This window comes from Cherax quadricarinatus, chromosome 14 (genome assembly GCF_038502225.1).
Source record: "Cherax quadricarinatus isolate ZL_2023a chromosome 14, ASM3850222v1, whole genome shotgun sequence".
Lineage (NCBI taxonomy): Eukaryota > Metazoa > Arthropoda > Malacostraca > Decapoda > Parastacidae > Cherax > Cherax quadricarinatus.
The window spans coordinates 41,527,617-41,548,165 of NC_091305.1; the positions used below are offsets into that span (position 1 = coordinate 41,527,617).

General features: G+C 48.6%; 1 protein-coding gene across 2 annotated transcripts in view; it reads right to left on the reverse strand.

Annotated features, from left to right (window-relative positions):
• Positions 1-3,273: 3,273 nt before the first annotated feature.
• The window catches only part of LOC128694894 (uncharacterized), a 79,719-nt gene continuing 62,443 nt past the window's right edge, over positions 3,274-20,549 (reverse strand). Inside the window, exons 3-4 of one of the 2 annotated variants that reach the window (XM_053785255.2) lie at positions 6,640-6,840; positions 3,274-4,186 (exon numbers count right to left, since the gene is read on the reverse strand). In XM_053785255.2, the coding sequence (XP_053641230.1) occupies positions 4,001-4,186; positions 6,640-6,840 (387 nt within the window). In that variant the 3' untranslated portion in view covers positions 3,274-4,000. Of the gene's footprint in view, positions 4,510-6,639; positions 6,841-20,549 lie in introns of both variants that reach the window. The other variant, XM_053785265.2, reaches the window with a different exon arrangement.

Below are 20,549 nucleotides of genomic sequence, written 5' to 3' on the forward strand. Positions count from 1 at the left end.
GGGGTGAGTATCATACCGAGCACATCTCAGGCGCACATCAAACAAATAACTGCGGCAGCATATGGGCGCCTGGCAAACCTAAGAATAGCGTTTCGACACCTGAGTAAAGAGCCATTCAAGACTATACACCATGTACGTCAGGCCCATATTGGGGTATGCAGCACCAGTATGGAACCCACACCTGGTCTAGCACGTCAAGTAATTATAGAAAGTGCAAAGGTTTGTAAGACTAGTCCTGGAGCTATGGGGTATGTCCTATCAGGAAAGGTTAAAAGAGATCATCCTGACGATACTGGAGGACAGGAGGAATAGGAAGGACATGATAACGACATAAAAAATACTGAGAGGAATTGACAAGGTGGATAGGGACAGGACGTTTCAGAGATGGAACACATCAACAAGGGGTCACAAATGGAAGTTGAAAACTCAGATGAGCCACAGGGATGTTAGGAAGTATTTCTTCAGTCATAGAGTTGTCAGGAAGAGAAACAATATGGAGAGTGATGTAGTGGAGGCAGGATCCATACATAGCTTTAAGATGAGATACGATAAAGCTCATGGAGAAGGGAGAGAGTGAACCTAGTAGCGACCAGTGAAGACGTGGGGCCAGGAGCTGTAAATCGACCACTGCAACCACAAATTGGCGAGTACACAGTCTGTCACCACCACCATTACCACCACCACCACCACCATCACCACCACAACCACCACCACCATCACCATCACAACCACCACCACCATCACCACCACAACCACCACCACCACCATCACCACCACAACCACCATCACCATCACCACCACAACCAAAACCACTACCACCACCACCACCACCACAATCACCACCACCATCGCTACCACCACCTCTACTCCTACCACTACCACCACCAGCATCACGACCATCACTACTGTTACCACCACCACCACCACCACTACTACTACTACCATCACCGGCATCGCGACCATCACCACCACCACCACCATTACCACCACAACCACCACCACCACCACCATCACGACTATCACCACCACCAGCATCGCGACTAGCACCACCACTACAACCACCACCACCACCACCACCACCACCAATAAAGCGAATAGAATTCTTGGCTTCATATCAAGAAGTATAAATAACAGGAGTCTTCAGGTTATTATCAACCCTATTTATAAACGCGCTGGAAACCGTAGAAAGAAAGATGACAAAGTTGATCCCATGTATCAGAAATCTTTCCTACGAAGCTAGACTGAGGCCCTGAATCAGCATTTTCTAGAAAGGCGTGAAAACAGGGGGGGATATGATTGAGGTGTATAAATGGAAACCAGGAATTCATGAAAGGGACGTAAATAACGTACTAAAAATATCTGACAAAGACAGGACTTGCGCCAATGAGCGCACTGGAAAAAATTAGGATTTAGAAAGGTTATAGGAAAGCATTGTTTGGGAACAGAGTTGTGGATGAGTGGTACAATTCCCGAGTAGAGTCATTGAAGCTTAAACCTTGTGTAGCTTCAAAAACAGGTTAGACAGTACATGAGTGGGTGTTAGACTTTCCTAGCATGAGCCAGTAGGCCTGTCGTAGTGCTCCTGCATTCTTATTCAATCAGTCCCTCTGCCTGGAGTCAATGTGTTCAGTCCATTTGCACTGACAAGTAGGTCTTGCTTATAGGTTAGACAAGTGAACAGGAATTCCCTGTATCAAGTTCCCAAGATGTTTATGCGTCTGAGAGGAATTTTTATAGAAATAATTGGCTCAGATAGTATGGGTTGGAGGTCGATAGGCAGAGCTAATTCTCTGTGAGAGTTACAGGAGCAGACGACAGAGACTTAAGGCTGCCACTTCAAAGATACAGTCGAGCAGAACCACGGAGCCTTCATTACACAAGTAACCCGCACATTGGAGAGAGGAGCATACGACGACGCTGCGGCCCGACTTGGACCATTTACAAAGTCAGACAGAAACGTCGTCTTAAGCTCCACTCTTTCATGTGCAGGCTGTCTGTGTATTGTTCCAGTCACGGTAGTATGCCTTATTGTCCTTCATGGAGCCTTCATCATTACAAAATGAATTCGCATACTTCCAAGGGAAGAAACCAGGGCAGCGCACTGCACTCTCCAGGTCAGTCTGATAGACACTGAACACAGGTGAAGTCTTGTGGTTTGTACTCCTGCTCTTAACCAATTTAGGACTGAGGAACGAACAAGAGTCAGCAGTGAGTAAATACTTACATTGCCTTCACCAAAATAGCATGCAAGTATACGTACAATGTATATATACTATGTACAAAGCAAAACTGTGGGCGACCAGACTTGAGGTAAGTCTACCAATGTTGATCCACGAGTCTCCAACATTGCTTCACAACTTTGTCTTTCCTTGTGGCTGGCGGGGTTGAACCAGGTATAACACTGGGGCCCCGATTGTTGTACCTTTAAACTGCTGGATCGCTGGTGGGGAGGACTTGCCTATATGGTTGTATAACACACGTATTCTTAGCTTGGACCACAAAAGATTCTTTTGATTCTCATTGAGTATTAGTGTTCATTAAATGTATTGCTTCTTTGAAACTCAACAACGGGAGAGAAGAGAAACAGAAACAGTCATGGACCCAGCATCAAGGGATGATCCTTGAATATTTGTAAGGATCAGGTACATATTTAGATATCACAGCTTCTATAGTTTCTATCAGGCACCATGACCTTATATTACAAAATATATAGGAGGGAAAAATTGGCATCGTTTGCATAATTATTATTATTATTATTATTATTATTATTATTATTATTATTATTATTATTATTATTATTATTATTATTATTATTATTATTATTATTATTATTATTGTAATCAAATTAAGCGAGTCTGTGTAAGACATCTCATAAAATTTCCTCGATCCCAAAATCTATTTAATGATTGAAATTCTGTTTTCATGTTCTGAATATAACGAGTTTCAATATTATTTTTATTTCTTATAGAATCCCAGGACGATATCATTCCCAGACTGCAATCCAATGATGACTTTTTTTTATAGTAGTAAAATAATACTTAAAATTTCCTGATATGCATTCTTGTTAAGTAGATTACCATCGTGAATTATTTGTAATATATGAAATTACTGTAGTATCTGTAAATGATGTAACTAAGCCAAGTGGGGGCACAACTAAACTGTGATTGCCGGGGTCGAGTCACAGCTCCTGGTTCCGTGATTGCCTTGCAACTGATCACATGTTTTCAGATGTTGAATTTCTCTGTCAGTCGTCCAGGATAATAAAACGCAGAATAAAAGAGCTACATATATATTATTATTAATTCGACGAAGTTGTCGTGTTGATGTTAGTGAAGATAACGGAATCTGTCGTGTTGATGTTAGTGAAGATAACGGAATCTGTCGTGTTGATGTTAGTGAAGATAACGGAATCTGTCGTGTTGATGTTAATGAAGATAACGGAATCTGTCGTGTTGATGTTAATGAAGATAACGGAATCTGTCGTGTTGATGTTAGTGAAGATAACGGACACACTGGACGTGTTGCACTTATGGAGTATTGACTACATATATTGTACAAGCCACACATCAACAACGGTGAGGGGAAATAAACCACATAAGCTAAAATTAGTATCACACCTTGTTTTACAGCATTTTTAAAACAATACTCAAAAATATATACGTAAATATATATGGTTTTAATTTTTTTTGTTGACTTCCTCTTACAAACTACACAATAAAAGCTAAAACGTCCACTGATTGGCCTTTGTTACTGTGTGAACGGAAACAGTCAGTGTGGCATTGATGACAATAAGAAAACAAAAACAAACAAACAAATGCGTGAGATGAGTGTTGTCGTTCTCATTGAGGCGTCGCCTCACGGACGCTGCTGTGCCTCACGGACTCTCCTATGACTCACGGACGCTGCTGCTTTCGGAGAAACCCCTATTTAACTCTCCAGAAGATTATGAATATTGAGAGAGTTGTGGCGTGTGAGTGCACTGCCCCGATGGTTCACCAAGTCAGCAGAAAGTACAAGGCTTCCGTATTCCCAGAAAGTCTATCATGAGATCATAGGAAGACACGAGACTGAAGTGTGGGATGTTTTCTGGCCAGATGGAGCTCTCGTGGGGAGGGACCACGATGTCCTCGACGGGCAGGCGGTACGGGTGTTTCATCCATATGGGCTGGTATCCCGGAGGCTTCACCTGCCGACAAGACCATGCACTCGTTAGCACTCGCCTTAGATGACAATAATCTACACTTGGATGGTTGTAGGTTAAGTTCTCCCAGTAAATGTTTGCAGGGGTAAGGAGATTCTCCCGGTATACAGCCGAACTTCTATGGTGTCAGGAGAGCTTTAATCAGAAATATAATAATATGTGGTGGGTTTCATGCGCAGGTATCGGAGAATGAGATCGTAGGCTGAGGCTACGCCGAAATGAGGAACTACCCTCGTCTCGTGGGGTGGAATCCAGATGCAGTCCCAGTCCCACGGATGTCGGTACCAGATAGGGTCCAGGTTCCTTAGCTGCCAAGAAAGTCAACAATTACAACAGTTTCTCTGAGAGCAGGAAGTAGCTTAGTATTATATGTGTATGTGTGTGTGTGTGTGTGTGTGTGTGTGTGTGTGTGTGTGTGTGTGTGTAAATAACCTGTATTGTAACTCCTACACGACAGTGTAGGCTACACACTATCTGCTTGTTTCTACAATAAGTGGCTTACGATTTTGTATGACTATTTATTTGACTAGAAAATGCGTTAAGTAACAAATGATCCAACACAAAATAAATCTTGGTGTATATTTACTGTTTTTATGAAGACTGTCTCAAAGGAAAACAAAATTGTAAATGTTGGTCTAGGGTCACTGAATGATGTTTACCATGGTAGTGCATGACCAGCCAGTGTTTACCATGGTAGTGCATGACCAGCCAGTGTTTACCATGGTAGTGCATGCCTTGGCAGTGTTTACCATGGTAGTGCATGACCAGCCAGTGTTTACCATGGTAGTGCATGACCAGCCAGTGTTTGCCATGGTAGTGCATGACCAGCCAGTGTTTACCATGGTAGTGCATGCCCAGCCAGTGTTTACCATGGTAGTGCATGACCAGCCAGTGTTTACCATGGTAGTGCATGCCCAGCCAGTGTTTACCATGGTAGTGCATGACCAGCCAGTGTTTACCATGGTAGTGCATGACCTGCCAGTGTTTACCATGGTAGTGCATGACCAGCCAGTGTTTACCATGGTAGTGCATGACCAGCCAGTGTTTACCATGGTAGTGCATGCCCAGCCAGTGTTTACCATGGTAGTGCATGACCAGCCAGTGTTTACCATGGTAATGCATGACCAGCCAGTGTTTACCATGGTAGTGCATGCCCATCCAGTGTTTACCATGGTAGAGCATGCCCAGCCAGTGTTTACCATGGTAGTGCATGCCCAGCCAGTGTTTACCATGGTAGTGCATGCCCAGCCAGTGTTTACCATGGTAGCGCATGCCCAGCCAGTGTTTACCATGGTAGTGAATGCCCAGCCAGTGTTTACCATGTTAGTGCATGACCAGCCAGTGTTTACCATGGTAGTGCATGACCAGCCAGTGTTTACTATGGTAGTGCATGACCAGCCAGTGTTTACCATGGTAGTGCATGCCCAGCCAGTGTTTACCATGGTAGTGCATGCCCAGCCAGTGTTTACCATGGTAGTGCATGACCAACCAGTGTTTACCATGGTAGTGCATGACCAGCCAGTGTTTATCATGGTAGTGCATGACCAGCCAGTGTTTATCATGGTAGTGCATGACCAACCAGTGTTTATCATGGTAGTGCATGCCCAGCCAGTGTTTACCATGGTAGTGCATGACCAGCCAGTGTTTACCATGGTAGTGCATGACCAGCCAGTGTTTATCATGGTAGTGCATGACCAGCCAGTGTTTATCATGGTAGTGTATGACCAGCCAGTGTTTACCATGGTAGTGCATGACCAACCAGTGTTTACCATGGTAGTGCATGACCAGCCAGTGTTTACCATGGTAGTGCATGACCAGCCAGTGTTTATCATGGTAGTGCATGACCAGCCAGTGTTTATCATGGTAGTGTATGACCAGCCAGTGTTTACCATGGTAGTGCATGACCAACCAGTGTTTACCATGGTAGTGCATGACCAGCCAGTGTTTACCATGGTAGTGCATGACCAGCCAGTGTTTATCATGGTAGTGCATGACCAGCCAGTGTTTATCATGGTAGTGTATGACCAGCCAGTGTTTACCATGGTAGTGCATGACCAACCAGTGTTTACCATGGTAGTGCATGACCAGCCAGTGTAGCCAACAATAATACGAGAACTATTTTCCCTGATTTAATATATTTATAAAGGTAAGCACCTTGGACGTGAGTCAAACAGTGTTCCCCTGTGGGGAGGACTTCGTGAAGATATTATTACTTTGTGGGCATAAAATGTCCTATGAAACTAGAGAAGGGACATTGTTGGAATAGATCATTATACTGCAGCTAACTGCAGTCATATAGGCACCTGCGAGGGAAATATAAAGACCAGAATTACTGCCGTAGTAGCCTTAAAGCCGGGAATTAAGACAATATATCGTTAGCCACCAGGAGGGAGAGGTCTAATATCCCTTAGACCAGTGGGCTGGTGGTGAGGCATTACCTCGTTCGCAATACGCAGGTGATGAGAATGATGCACAGTCTTCAGCTTCCTCAGCGGGCCTCTGGCGGTGGCCTCAGGAGACTCGGCCGACTTGGGTGGAAGAATCTCGTAGTAGATGTCGTCGTAGGCGGTTGAGAGAGGGGGGGCACTGGATGCTCTCTCATAGTAGATGCTGCCGTCCAGGGGGAAGGTTTTGAGGCGCTGGGAATAGAGGAGAGGGATAGGGACAGGTGTGAGACATGTAGACATGCAGGAGGACACAGTTACCACAAAATGGAACACCATACTGGCACGGGTCTACAAACTATTCATCAGAATTCAAAAGATCAGGATCAGGGACATAACGTGCATAACTATCACATATTCATCCATAAACAGTTATAACAATGGAACAATACATTAATGCTAATTGCAAAGGTGCAGATAAAGGGATTTCAATATTTAGCTGTAATGTAAGTTAACGTACATTCGCAAATGCGAATAGCATATTCTTAATTGTAATACTACTTTTGTCTATATTACTTAAAATTTCAAGACCTTAGCGAGTATCAGTAGTGTCTATATTAATGGCATATCTGGTTAAAGTAGCTACATGCTCCACTAACTGGAATAAACTACGTTTGTACTCATTATTAGTCTGGAAAACGACGTAGCATAAGGTTTTTAAATGAAGTACAAGCATAGAAAAAATCCACCGTTCTTGCTTGACAGTGACATATTTTCCACATCTTTGTCGCCTGAAGTACTTAATTCTAGTCTGTATATCCAAACTTTTGTCTAGCTCGACCACGAACTTGGTCCCAAATTAATTTACGTGTTTTTTTTAATTAAAGAATTTTCGTTTTACGATGTATCTTCAGGGAAGGAGTTTATTCTATTTTAGGCTATAAACATCAGATTGAGGCAGCTGACGGGAAATGTTAGTCTTGAAGATGATGCTATCCCAGTGATGCTGCAGTGACTTACTGATGTTAGTCTTGAAGATGATGTTATCCCAGTGATGCTGCAGTGACTTACTGATGTTAGTCTTGAAGATGATGCTATCCCAGTGATGCTGCAGTGACTTACTGATGTTAGTCTTGAAGATGATGTTATCCCAGTGATGCTGCAGTGACTTACTGATGTTAGTCTTGAAGATGATGTTATCCCAGTGATGCTGCAGTGACTTACTGATGTTAGTCTTGAAGATGATGCTATCACAGTGATGCTGCAGTGTCTTACTGATGTTAGTCTTGAAGATGATGCTATCCCAGTGATGCTGCAGTGTCTTACTGATGTTAGTCTTGAAGATGATGCTATCCCAGTGATGCTGCAGTGTCTTACTGATGTTAGTCTTGAAGATGATGTTATCCCAGTGATGCTGCCGTGACTTACTGATGTTAGTCTTGAAGATGATGTTATCCCAGTGATGCTGCAGTGTTTTACTGATGTTAGTCTTGAAGATGATGTTATCCCAGTGATGCTGCAGTGACTTACTGATGTTAGTCTTGAAGATGATGTTATCCCAGTGATGCTGCAGTGTTTTACTGATGTTAGTCTTGAAGATGATGTTATCCCAGTGATGCTGCAGTGATTTACTGATGTTAGTCTTGAAGATGATGCTATCCCAGTGATGCTGCAGTGACTTACTGATGTTAGTCTTGAAGATGATGTTATCCCAGTGATGCTGCAGTGACTTACTGATGTTAGTCTTGAAGATGATGTTATCCCAGTGATGCTGCAGTGTTTTACTGATGTTAGTCTTGAAGATGATGTTATCCCAGTGATGCTGCCGTGACTTACTGATGTTAGTCTTGAAGATGATGTTATCCCAGTGATGCTGCAGTGTCTTACTGATGTTAGTCTTGAAGATGATGTTATCACAGTGATGCTGCAGTGACTTACTGATGTTAGTCTTGAAGATGATGTTATCCCAGTGATGCTGCAGTGACTTACTGATGTTAGTCTTGAAGATGATGCTATCACAGTGATGCTGCAGTGTCTTACTGATGTTAGTCTTGAAGATGATGTTATCACAGTGATGCTGCAGTGACTTACTGATGTTAGTCTTGAAGATGATGTTATCCCAGTGATGCTGCAGTGTCTTACTGATGTTAGTCTTGAAGATGATGTTATCCCAGTGATGCTGCAGTGACTTACTGATGTTAGTCTTGAAGATGATGTTATCACAGTGATGCTGCAGTGACTTACTGATGTTAGTCTTGAAGATGATGTTCCTCACACAAGTGTCACCACCTAGCTGTGACCCTCACACAAGTGTCACCACCTAGCTGTGACCCTCACACAAGTGTCACCACCTAGTTGTGACCCTCACACAAGTGTCACCACCTAGCTGTGACCCTCACACAAGTGTCACCACCTAGTTGTGACCTTCACACAAGTGTCACCGCCTAGCTGTGACCCTCACACAAGTGTCATCACCTAGCTGTGACCCTCACACAAGTGTCACCACCTAGCTGTGACCCCTCACACAAGTGTCACCACCTAGCTGTGACCCTCACACAAGTGTCACCACCTAGCTGTGACCCTCACACAAGTGTCACCACCTAGTTGTGACCTTCACACAAGTGTCATCACCTAGCTGTGACCCTCACACAAGTGTCATCACCTAGCTGTGACCCTCACACAAGTGTCACCACCTAGCTGTGACCCTCACACAAGTGTCACCACCTAGCTGTGACCCTCACACAAGTGTCACCACATAGCTGTGACCCTCACACAAGTGTCACCACCTAGCTGTGACCTTCACACAAGTGTCACCACCTAGCTGTGACCCTCACACAAGTGTCACCAACTAGCTGTGACCCTCACACAAGTGTCACCACCTAGCTGTGACCCTCACACAAATGTCACCACCTAGCTGTGACCCTCACACAAGTGTCACCACCTAGCTGTGACCCTCACACAAGTGTCACCACCTAGCTGTGACCCTTACACAAGTGTCACCACCTAGCTGTGACCTTCACACAAGTGTCACCACCTAGCTGTGACCCTCACACAAGTGTCACCACCTAGCTGTGACCCTCACACAAGTGTCACCACCTAGCTGTGACCCTCACACAAGTGTCATCACCTAGCTGTGACCCTCACACAAGTGTCACCACCTAGCTGTGACCCTCACACAAGTGTCACCACCTAGCTGTGACCCTCACACAAGTGTCACCACCTAGCTGTGACCCTCACACAAGTGTCATCACCTAGCTGTGACCCTCACACAAGTGTCACAAGCTAGCTGTAACCCTCACACAAGTGTCACCACCTAGCTGTGACCCTCACACAAGTGTCACCACATAGCTGTGACCCTCACACAAGTGCCATCACCTAGCTGTGACCCTCACACAAGTGTCACCACCTAGCTGTGACCCTCACACAAGTGTCACCACCTAGCTGTGACCCTCACACAAGTGTCACCACCTAGCTGTGACCTTCACACAAGTGTCACCACCTAGCTGTGACCCTCACACAAGTGTCACCACCTAGCTGTGACCCTCACACAAGTGTCACCACCTAGCTTTGACCCTCACACAAGTGTCATCACCTAGCTGTGACCCTCACACAAGTGTCATCACCTAGCTGTGACCCTCACACAAGTGTCACCACCTAGCTGTGACCCTCACACAAGTGTCACCACCTAGCTGTGACCCTCACACAAGTGTCATCACCTAGCTGTGACCCTCACACAAGTGTCACCCCTCACACAAGTGTCACCACCTAGATGTGACCCTCACACAAGTGTCACCACCTAGCTGTGACCCTCACACAAGTGTCATCACCTAGCTGTGACCCTCACACAAGTGTCACAAGCTAGCTGTAACCCTCACACAAGTGTCACCACCTAGCTGTGACCCTCACACAAGTGTCACCACCTAGCTGTGACCCTCACACAAGTGCCATCACCTAGCTGTGACCCTCACACAAGTGTCACCACCTAGCTGTGACCCTCACACAAGTGTCACCACCTAGCTGTGACCCTCACACAAGTGTCACACCTAGCTGTGACCCTCACACAAGTGTCACCACCTAGCTGTGACCCTCACACAAGTGTCACCACCTAGCTGTGACCCTCACACAAGTGTCACCACCTAGCTGTGACCCTCACACAAGTGTCATCACCTAGCTGTGACCCTCACACAAGTGTCACCACCTAGCTGTGACCCTCACACAAGTGTCACCACCTAGCTGTGACCCTCACACAAGTGTCACCACCTAGCTGTGACCCTCACACAAGTGTCATCACCTACCTAGCTGTGACCCTCACACAAGTGTCACCACCTAGCTGTGACCCTCACACAAGTGTCACCACCTAGCTGTGACCCTCACACAAGTGTCACCACCTAGCTGTGACCCTCACACAAGTGTCATCACCTAGCTGTGACCCTCACACAAGTGTCACCACCTAGCTGTGACCCTCACACAAGTGTCACCACCTAGCTGTGACCCTCACACAAGTGTCATCACCTAGCTGTGACCCTCACACAAGTGTCACCACCTAGCTGTGACCCTCACACAAGTGTCACCACCTAGCTGTGACCCTCACACAAGTGTCACCACCTAGCTGTGACCCTCACACAAGTGTCACCACCTAGCTGTGACCCTCACACAAGTGTCACCACCTAGCTGTGACCCTCACACAAGTGTCACCACCTAGCTGTGACCCTCACACAAGTGTCACCACCTAGCTGTGACCCGCACACAAGTGTCCCTCACCACCTAGCTGTGACCCTCACACAAGTGTCACCACCTAGCTGTGACCCTCACACAAGTGTCATCACCTAGCTGTGACCCTCACACAAGTGTCACCACCTAGTGTCACCACCTGTGACCCCTCACACAAGTGTCACCACCTAGCTGTGACCCTCACACACGTGTCACCACCTAGTTGTGACCCTCACACAAGTGTCATCACCTAGTTGTGACCCTCACACAAGTGTCACCACCTAGATGTGACCCTCACACAAGTGTCATCACCTAGTTGTGACCCTCACACAAGTGTCAACACCTAGCTGTGACCCTCACACAAGTGTCATCACCTAGCTGTGACCCTCACACAAGTGTCACCACCTAGCTGTGACCCTCACACAAGTGTCACCACCTAGCTGTGACCCTCACACAAGTGTCATCACCTAGCTGTGACCCTCACACAAGTGTCACAAGCTAGCTGTAACCCTCACACAAGTGTCACCACCTAGCTGTGACCCTCACACAAGTGTCACCACCTAGCTGTGACCCTCACACAAGTGCCATCACCTAGCTGTGACCCTCACACAAGTGTCACCACCTAGCTGTGACCCTCACACAAGTGTCACCACCTAGCTGTGACCCTCACACAAGTGTCACCACCTAGCTGTGACCCTCACACAAGTGTCACCACCTAGTTGTGACCCTCACACAAGTGTCACCACCTAGCTGTGACCCTCACACAAGTGTCACCACCTAGCTGTGACCCTCACACAAGTGTCATCACCTAGCTGTGACCCTCACACAAGTGTCACCACCTAGCTGTGACCCTCACACAAGTGTCACCACCTAGCTGTGACCCTCACACAAGTGTCACCACCTAGCTGTGACCCTCACACAAGTGTCATCACCTAGCTGTGACCCTCACACAAGTGTCACCACGTAGCTGTGACCCTCACACAAGTGTCACCACCTAGCTGTGACCCTCACACAAGTGTCACCACCTAGCTGTGACCCTCACACAAGTGTCATCACCTAGCTGTGACCCTCACACAAGTGTCACCACGTAGCTGTGACCCTCACACAAGTGTCACCACCTAGTTGTGACCCACCTACCCTCACACAAGTGTCACCACCGAGCTGTGACCCTCACACAAGTGTCACCACCTAGCTGTGACCCTCACACAAGTGTCATCACCTAGTTGTGACCCTCACACAAGTGTCACCATCTAGATGTGACCCTCACACAAGTGTCATCACCTAGTTGTGACCCTCACACAAGTGTCAACACCTAGCTGTGACCCTCACACAAGTGTCATCACCTAATTGTGACCCTCACACAAGTGTCACCATCTAGATGTGACCCTCACACAAGTGTCATCACCTAGTTGTGACCCTCACACAAGTGTCAACACCTAGCTGTGACCCCTCACACAAGTGTCACCACCTAGCTGTGACCCTCACACACTTGTCACCACCTAGTTGTGACACTCACACAAGTGTCATCACCTAGTTGTGACCCTCACACAAGTGTCACCATCTAGATGTGACCCTCACACAAGTGTCATCACCTAGTTGTGACCCTCACACAAGTGTCAACACCTAGCTGTGACCCTCACACAAGTGTCATCACCTAGCTGTGACCCTCACACAAGTGTCACCACCTAGATTTGACCCTCACACAAGTGTCACCACCTAGCTGTGACCCTCACACAAGTGTCATCACCTAGCTGTGACCCTCACACAAGTGTCATCACCTAATTGTGACCCTCACACAAGTGTCACCACCTAGCTGTGACCCTCACACAAGTGTCATCACCTAGCTGTGACCCTCACACAAGTGTCACCACCAAGTTGTGACCCTCACACAAGTGTCATCAGCTAGCTGTGACCCTCACATAAGTGTCATCACCTAGCTGTGACCCTCACACAAGTGTCATCACCTAGCTGTGACCCTCACACAAGTGTCATCACCTAGCTGTGACCCTCACACAAGTGTGATCACATAGCTGTGACCCTCACACAAGTGTCACCACCTAGTTGTGACCCTCACACAAGTGTCATCACCTAGCTGTGACCCTCACACAAGTGTCACCACCTAGCTGTGACCCTCACACAAGTGTCAACACCTAGCTGTGACCCTCACACAAGTGTCACCACCTAGCTGTGACCCTCACACAAGTGTCATCACCTAGCTGTGACCCTCACACAAGTGTCATCACCTAATTGTGACCCTCACACAAGTGTCACCACCTAGCTGTGACCCTCACACTAGTGTCATCACCTAGCTGTGACCCTCACACAAGTGTCACCACCTAGTTGTGACCCTCACACAAGTGTCATCAGCTAGCTGTGACCCTCACATAAGTGTCATCACCTAGCTGTGACCCTCACACAAGTGTCATCACCTAGCTGTGACCCTCACACAAGTGTCATCACCTAGCTGTGACCCTCACACAAGTGTGATCACATAGCTGTGACCCTCACACAAGTGTCACCACCTAGTTGTGACCCTCACACAAGTGTCATCACCTAGCTGTGACCCTCACACAAGTGTCACCACCTAGCTGTGACCCTCACACAAGTGTCAACACCTAGCTGTGACCCTCACACAAGTGTCACCACCTAGTTGTGACTCACACACAAGTGTCACCACCTAGTTGTGACCCTCACACAAGTGTCACCACCTCGCTGTGACCCTCACACAAGTGTCACCACCTAGCTGTGACCCTAACACAAGCGTCACTATCTAGCTGTGACCCTCACACAAGTGTCACCACGCAGCTGTGACCCTCACACAAGTGTCACCACCTAGCTGTGACCCTCACACAAGTGTCACCACGTAGCTGTGACCCTCACACAAGTGTCACCACCTAGCTGTGACCCTCACACAAGTGTCACCACCTAGCTGTGACCCTCACACAAGTGTCACTACCTAGCTGTGACCCTCACACAAGTGTCACCACCTAGCTGTGACCCTCACACGTGTGTCAACACAGAGCTGTGAACCTCACACAAGTGTCACCTCCAAGTTGTGGCCATCACACAAGTGTCACCACCTAGCTGTGACCTTCACACAAGTGTCACCACCTAGCTGTGACCCTCACACAAGTGTCACCAACTAGCTGTGACCCTCACACAAGTGTCACCACCTAGCTGTGACCCTCACACAAATGTCACCACCTAGCTGTGACCCTCACACAAGTGTCACCACCTAGCTGTGACCCTCACACAAGTGTCACCACCTAGCTGTGACCCTTACACAAGTGTCACCACCTAGCTGTGACCTTCACACAAGTGTCACCACCTAGCTGTGACCCTCACACAAGTGTCACCACCTAGCTGTGACCCTCACACAAGTGTCACCACCTAGCTGTGACCCTCACACAAGTGTCATCACCTAGCTGTGACCCTCACACAAGTGTCACCACCTAGCTGTGACCCTCACACAAGTGTCACCACCTAGCTGTGACCCTCACACAAGTGTCACCACCTAGCTGTGACCCTCACACAAGTGTCATCACCTAGCTGTGACCCTCACACAAGTGTCACAAGCTAGCTGTAACCCTCACACAAGTGTCACCACCTAGCTGTGACCCTCACACAAGTGTCACCACCTAGCTGTGACCCTCACACAAGTGCCATCACCTAGCTGTGACCCTCACACAAGTGTCACCACCTAGCTGTGACCCTCACACAAGTGTCACCACCTAGCTGTGACCCTCACACAAGTGTCACCACCTAGCTGTGACCTTCACACAAGTGTCACCACCTAGCTGTGACCCTCACACAAGTGTCACCACCTAGCTGTGACCCTCACACAAGTGTCACCACCTAGCTGTGACCCTCACACAAGTGTCATCACCTAGCTGTGACCCTAACACAAGTGTCATCACCTAGCTGTGACCCTCACACAAGTGTCACCACCTAGCTGTGACCCTCACACAAGTGTCACCACCTAGCTGTGACCCTCACACAAGTGTCATCACCTAGCTGTGACCCTCACACAAGTGTCACAAGCTAGCTGTAACCCTCACACAAGTGTCACCACCTAGCTGTGACCCTCACACAAGTGTCACCACCTAGCTGTGACCCTCACACAAGTGCCATCACCTAGCTGTGACCCTCACACAAGTGTCACCACCTAGCTGTGACCCTCACACAAGTGTCACCACCTAGCTGTGACCCTCACACAAGTGTCACCACCTAGCTGTGACCCTCACACAAGTGTCACCACCTAGTTGTGACCCTCACACAAGTGTCACCACCTAGCTGTGACCCTCACACAAGTGTCACCACCTAGCTGTGACCCTCACACAAGTGTCATCACCTAGCTGTGACCCTCACACAAGTGTCACCACCTAGCTGTGACCCTCACACAAGTGTCACCACCTAGCTGTGACCCTCACACAAGTGTCACCACCTAGCTGTGACCCTCACACAAGTGTCATCACCTAGCTGTGACCCTCACACAAGTGTCACCACGTAGCTGTGACCCTCACACAAGTGTCACCACCTAGCTGTGACCCTCACACAAGTGTCACCACCTAGCTGTGACCCTCACACAAGTGTCATCACCTAGCTGTGACCCTCACACAAGTGTCACCACCTAGCTGTGACCCTCACACAAGTGTCACCACCTAGCTGTGACCCCTCACACAAGTGTCACCACCTAGCTGTGACCCTCACACAAGTGTCACCACCTAGTTGTGACCCTCACACAAGTGTCACCACCTAGCTGTGACCCTCACACAAGTGTCACCACCGAGCTGTGACCCTCACACAAGTGTCATCACCTAGCTGTGACCCTCACACAAGTGTCACCACCTAGCTGTGACCCTCACACAAGTGTCATCACCTAGCTGTGACCCTCACACAAGTGTGACCACCTAGATGTGACCCTCACACAAGTGTCACCACCTAGCTGTGACCCCTCACACAAGTGTCACCACCTAGCTGTGACCCTCACACACGTGTCACCACCTAGTTGTGACCCTCACACAAGTGTCATCACCTAGTTGTGACCCTCACACAAGTGTCACCACCTAGATGTGACCCTCACACAAGTGTCATCACCTAGTTGTGACCCTCACACAAGTGTCAACACCTAGCTGTGACCCTCACACAAGTGTCATCACCTAGCTGTGACCCTCACACAAGTGTCACCACCTAGCTGTGACCCTCACACAAGTGTCACCACCTAGCTGTGACCCTCACACAAGTGTCATCACCTAGCTGTGACCCTCACACAAGTGTCACAAGCTAGCTGTAACCCTCACACAAGTGTCACCACCTAGCTGTGACCCTCACACAAGTGTCACCACCTAGCTGTGACCCTCACACAAGTGCCATCACCTAGCTGTGACCCTCACACAAGTGTCACCACCTAGCTGTGACCCTCACACAAGTGTCACCACCTAGCTGTGACCCTCACACAAGTGTCACCACCTAGCTGTGACCCTCACACAAGTGTCACCACCTAGTTGTGACCCTCACACAAGTGTCACCACCTAGCTGTGACCCTCACACAAGTGTCACCACCTAGCTGTGACCCTCACACAAGTGTCATCACCTAGCTGTGACCCTCACACAAGTGTCACCACCTAGCTGTGACCCTCACACAAGTGTCACCACCTAGCTGTGACCCTCACACAAGTGTCACCACCTAGCTGTGACCCTCACACAAGTGTCATCACCTAGCTGTGACCCTCACACAAGTGTCACCACGTAGCTGTGACCCTCACACAAGTGTCACCACCTAGCTGTGACCCTCACACAAGTGTCACCACCTAGCTGTGACCCTCACACAAGTGTCATCACCTAGCTGTGACCCTCACACAAGTGTCACCACCTAGCTGTGACCCTCACACAAGTGTCACCACCTAGCTGTGACCCTCACACAAGTGTCACCACCTAGCTGTGACCCTCACACAAGTGTCATCACCTAGTTGTGACCCTCACACAAGTGTCACCATCTAGATGTGACCCTCACACAAGTGTCATCACCTAGTTGTGACCCTCACACAAGTGTCAACACCTAGCTGTGACCCTCACACAAGTGTCATCACCTAATTGTGACCCTCACACAAGTGTCACCATCTAGATGTGACCCTCACACAAGTGTCATCACCTAGTTGTGACCCTCACACAAGTGTCAACACCTAGCTGTGACCCCTCACACAAGTGTCACCACCTAGCTGTGACCCTCACACACGTGTCACCACCTAGTTGTGACCCTCACACAAGTGTCATCACCTAGTTGTGACCCTCACACAAGTGTCACCATCTAGATGTGACCCTCACACAAGTGTCATCACCTAGTTGTGACCCTCACACAAGTGTCAACACCTAGCTGTGACCCTCACACAAGTGTCATCACCTAGCTGTGACCCTCACACAAGTGTCACCACCTAGATTTGACCCTCACACAAGTGTCACCACCTAGCTGTGACCCTCACACAAGTGTCATCACCTAGCTGTGACCCTCACACAAGTGTCATCACCTAATTGTGACCCTCACACAAGTGTCACCACCTAGCTGTGACCCTCACACAAGTGTCATCACCTAGCTGTGACCCTCACACAAGTGTCACCACCTAGTTGTGACCCTCACACAAGTGTCATCAGCTAGCTGTGACCCTCACATAAGTGTCATCACCTAGCTGTGACCCTCACACAAGTGTCATCACCTAGCTGTGACCCTCACACAAGTGTCATCACCTAGCTGTGACCCTCACACAAGTGTGATCACATAGCTGTGACCCTCACACAAGTGTCACCACCTAGTTGTGACCCTCACACAAGTGTCATCACCTAGCTGTGACCCTCACACAAGTGTCACCACCTAGCTGTGACCCTCACACAAGTGTCAACACCTAGCTGTGACCCTCACACAAGTGTCACCACCTAGCTGTGACCCTCACACAAGTGTCATCACCTAGCTGTGACCCTCACACAAGTGTCATCACCTAATTGTGACCCTCACACAAGTGTCACCACCTAGCTGTGACCCTCACACTAGTGTCATCACCTAGCTGTGACCCTCACACAAGTGTCACCACCTAGTTGTGACCCTCACACAAGTGTCATCAGCTAGCTGTGACCCTCACATAAGTGTCATCACCTAGCTGTGACCCTCACACAAGTGTCATCACCTAGCTGTGACCCTCACACAAGTGTCATCACCTAGCTGTGACCCTCACACAAGTGTGATCACATAGCTGTGACCCTCACACAAGTGTCACCACCTAGTTGTGACCCTCACACAAGTGTCATCACCTAGCTGTGACCCTCACACAAGTGTCACCACCTAGCTGTGACCCTCACACAAGTGTCAACACCTAGCTGTGACCCTCACACAAGTGTCACCACCTAGTTGTGACTCACACACAAGTGTCACCACCTAGTTGTGACCCTCACACAAGTGTCACCACCTCGCTGTGACCCTCACACAAGTGTCACCACCTAGCTGTGACCCTAACACAAGCGTCACTATCTAGCTGTGACCCTCACACAAGTGTCACCACGCAGCTGTGACCCTCACACAAGTGTCACCACCTAGCTGTGACCCTCACACAAGTGTCACCACGTAGCTGTGACCCTCACACAAGTGTCACCACCTAGCTGTGACCCTCACACAAGTGTCACCACCTAGCTGTGACCCTCACACAAGTGTCACTACCTAGCTGTGACCCTCACACAAGTGTCACCACGTAGCTGTGACCCTCACACGTGTGTCAACACAGAGCTGTGAACCTCACACAAGTGTCACCTCCAAGTTGTGGCCATCACACAAGTGTCACCACGTAGCTGTGACCCTCACACAAGTGTCACCACGAAGCTTTGACCCTCACCCAAGTGTCACAACCTAGCTGTGACCCTGATACAAGTGTCACAACCTAGCTGTGACCATCACACAAGTGTCACCACGAAGCTGTGACCCTCACACAAGTGTCACCACGTAGCTGTGACCCTCACACAAGTGTCACCACCTAGTTGTGACCCTCACACAAATGTCACCACCTAGCTGTGACCCTCACACAAGTGTCACCACCTAGCTGTGACCCTCACACAAGTGTCACCACCTAGCTGTGACCCTCACTCAAGTGTCACCACGTAGCTATGACGCTCACACAAGTGTCTGCACCTAGCTGTGACCCTCACACAAGTGTCTCCACCTAGCTGAGACCCTCACAAAAGTGTTACCACGTAGTTGTGACCCTCAAACAAGTGTCACCACCTAGCTGTGACCCTTACACAAGTGTCACCACGTAGCTGTGACCCTCCCGCAAGTGTCACCACCTAGCTGTGACCCTCACACAAGTGTCACCACGTAGCTGTGACCCTCACACAAGTGTCACCACGTAGCTGTGACCCTCAAACAAGTGTCACCACCTAGCTGTGACCTTCACACAAGTGTCATCACGTAGCTGTGACCCTCACACAAGTGTCACCACGTAGCTGTGACCCTCACACAAGTGTCACCACGAAGCTTTGACCCTCATTCAAGTGTCACCACCTAGCTGTGACCCTCAAACTAGTGTCACCACCTAGTTGTGACCCTCACACAAGTGTCACCACGTAGCTGTGACCCTCACGCAAGTGTCACCACCTAGCTGTGACCCTCGCACAAGTGTCACCACGTAGCTGTGACCCTCACACAAGTGTCACCAAGTAGCTGTGACCCTCGCACAAGTGTCACCACCTAGCTGTGACCCTCACACAAGTGTCACCACGTAGCTGTGACCCTCAAGCAAATGTCACCACCTAGTTGTGACCCTCACACAAGTGTCACAACCTAGCTGAGACCCTCACACAAGTGTCACCACGTTGCTGTAACCCTCACACAAGTGTCAACACCTAGCTGTGACCCTCACACAAGTGTCACCACCTAGCAGTGACCCTCACAGAAGTGTCATCATATTGCTGAGAACCTCACACAAGTGTCACCACCTAGCTGTGACCCTCACACAAGTGTCACCACCTTGCTGTGACCCTCACACAAGTGTCACCACGAAGCTTTGACCCTCAAACAAGTGTCACCACCTAGCTGTGACCCTCACACAAGTGTCACCACCAAGCAGTGACCCTCACACAAGTGTCAACACCTAGCTGTTACCCTCAAACAAGTGTCACCACCTAGCAGTGACCCTCACAGAAGTGTCATCACCTAGCTGAGATCCTCACACAAGTGTCACCACCTAGCTGTGACCCTCACACAAGTGTCACCACCT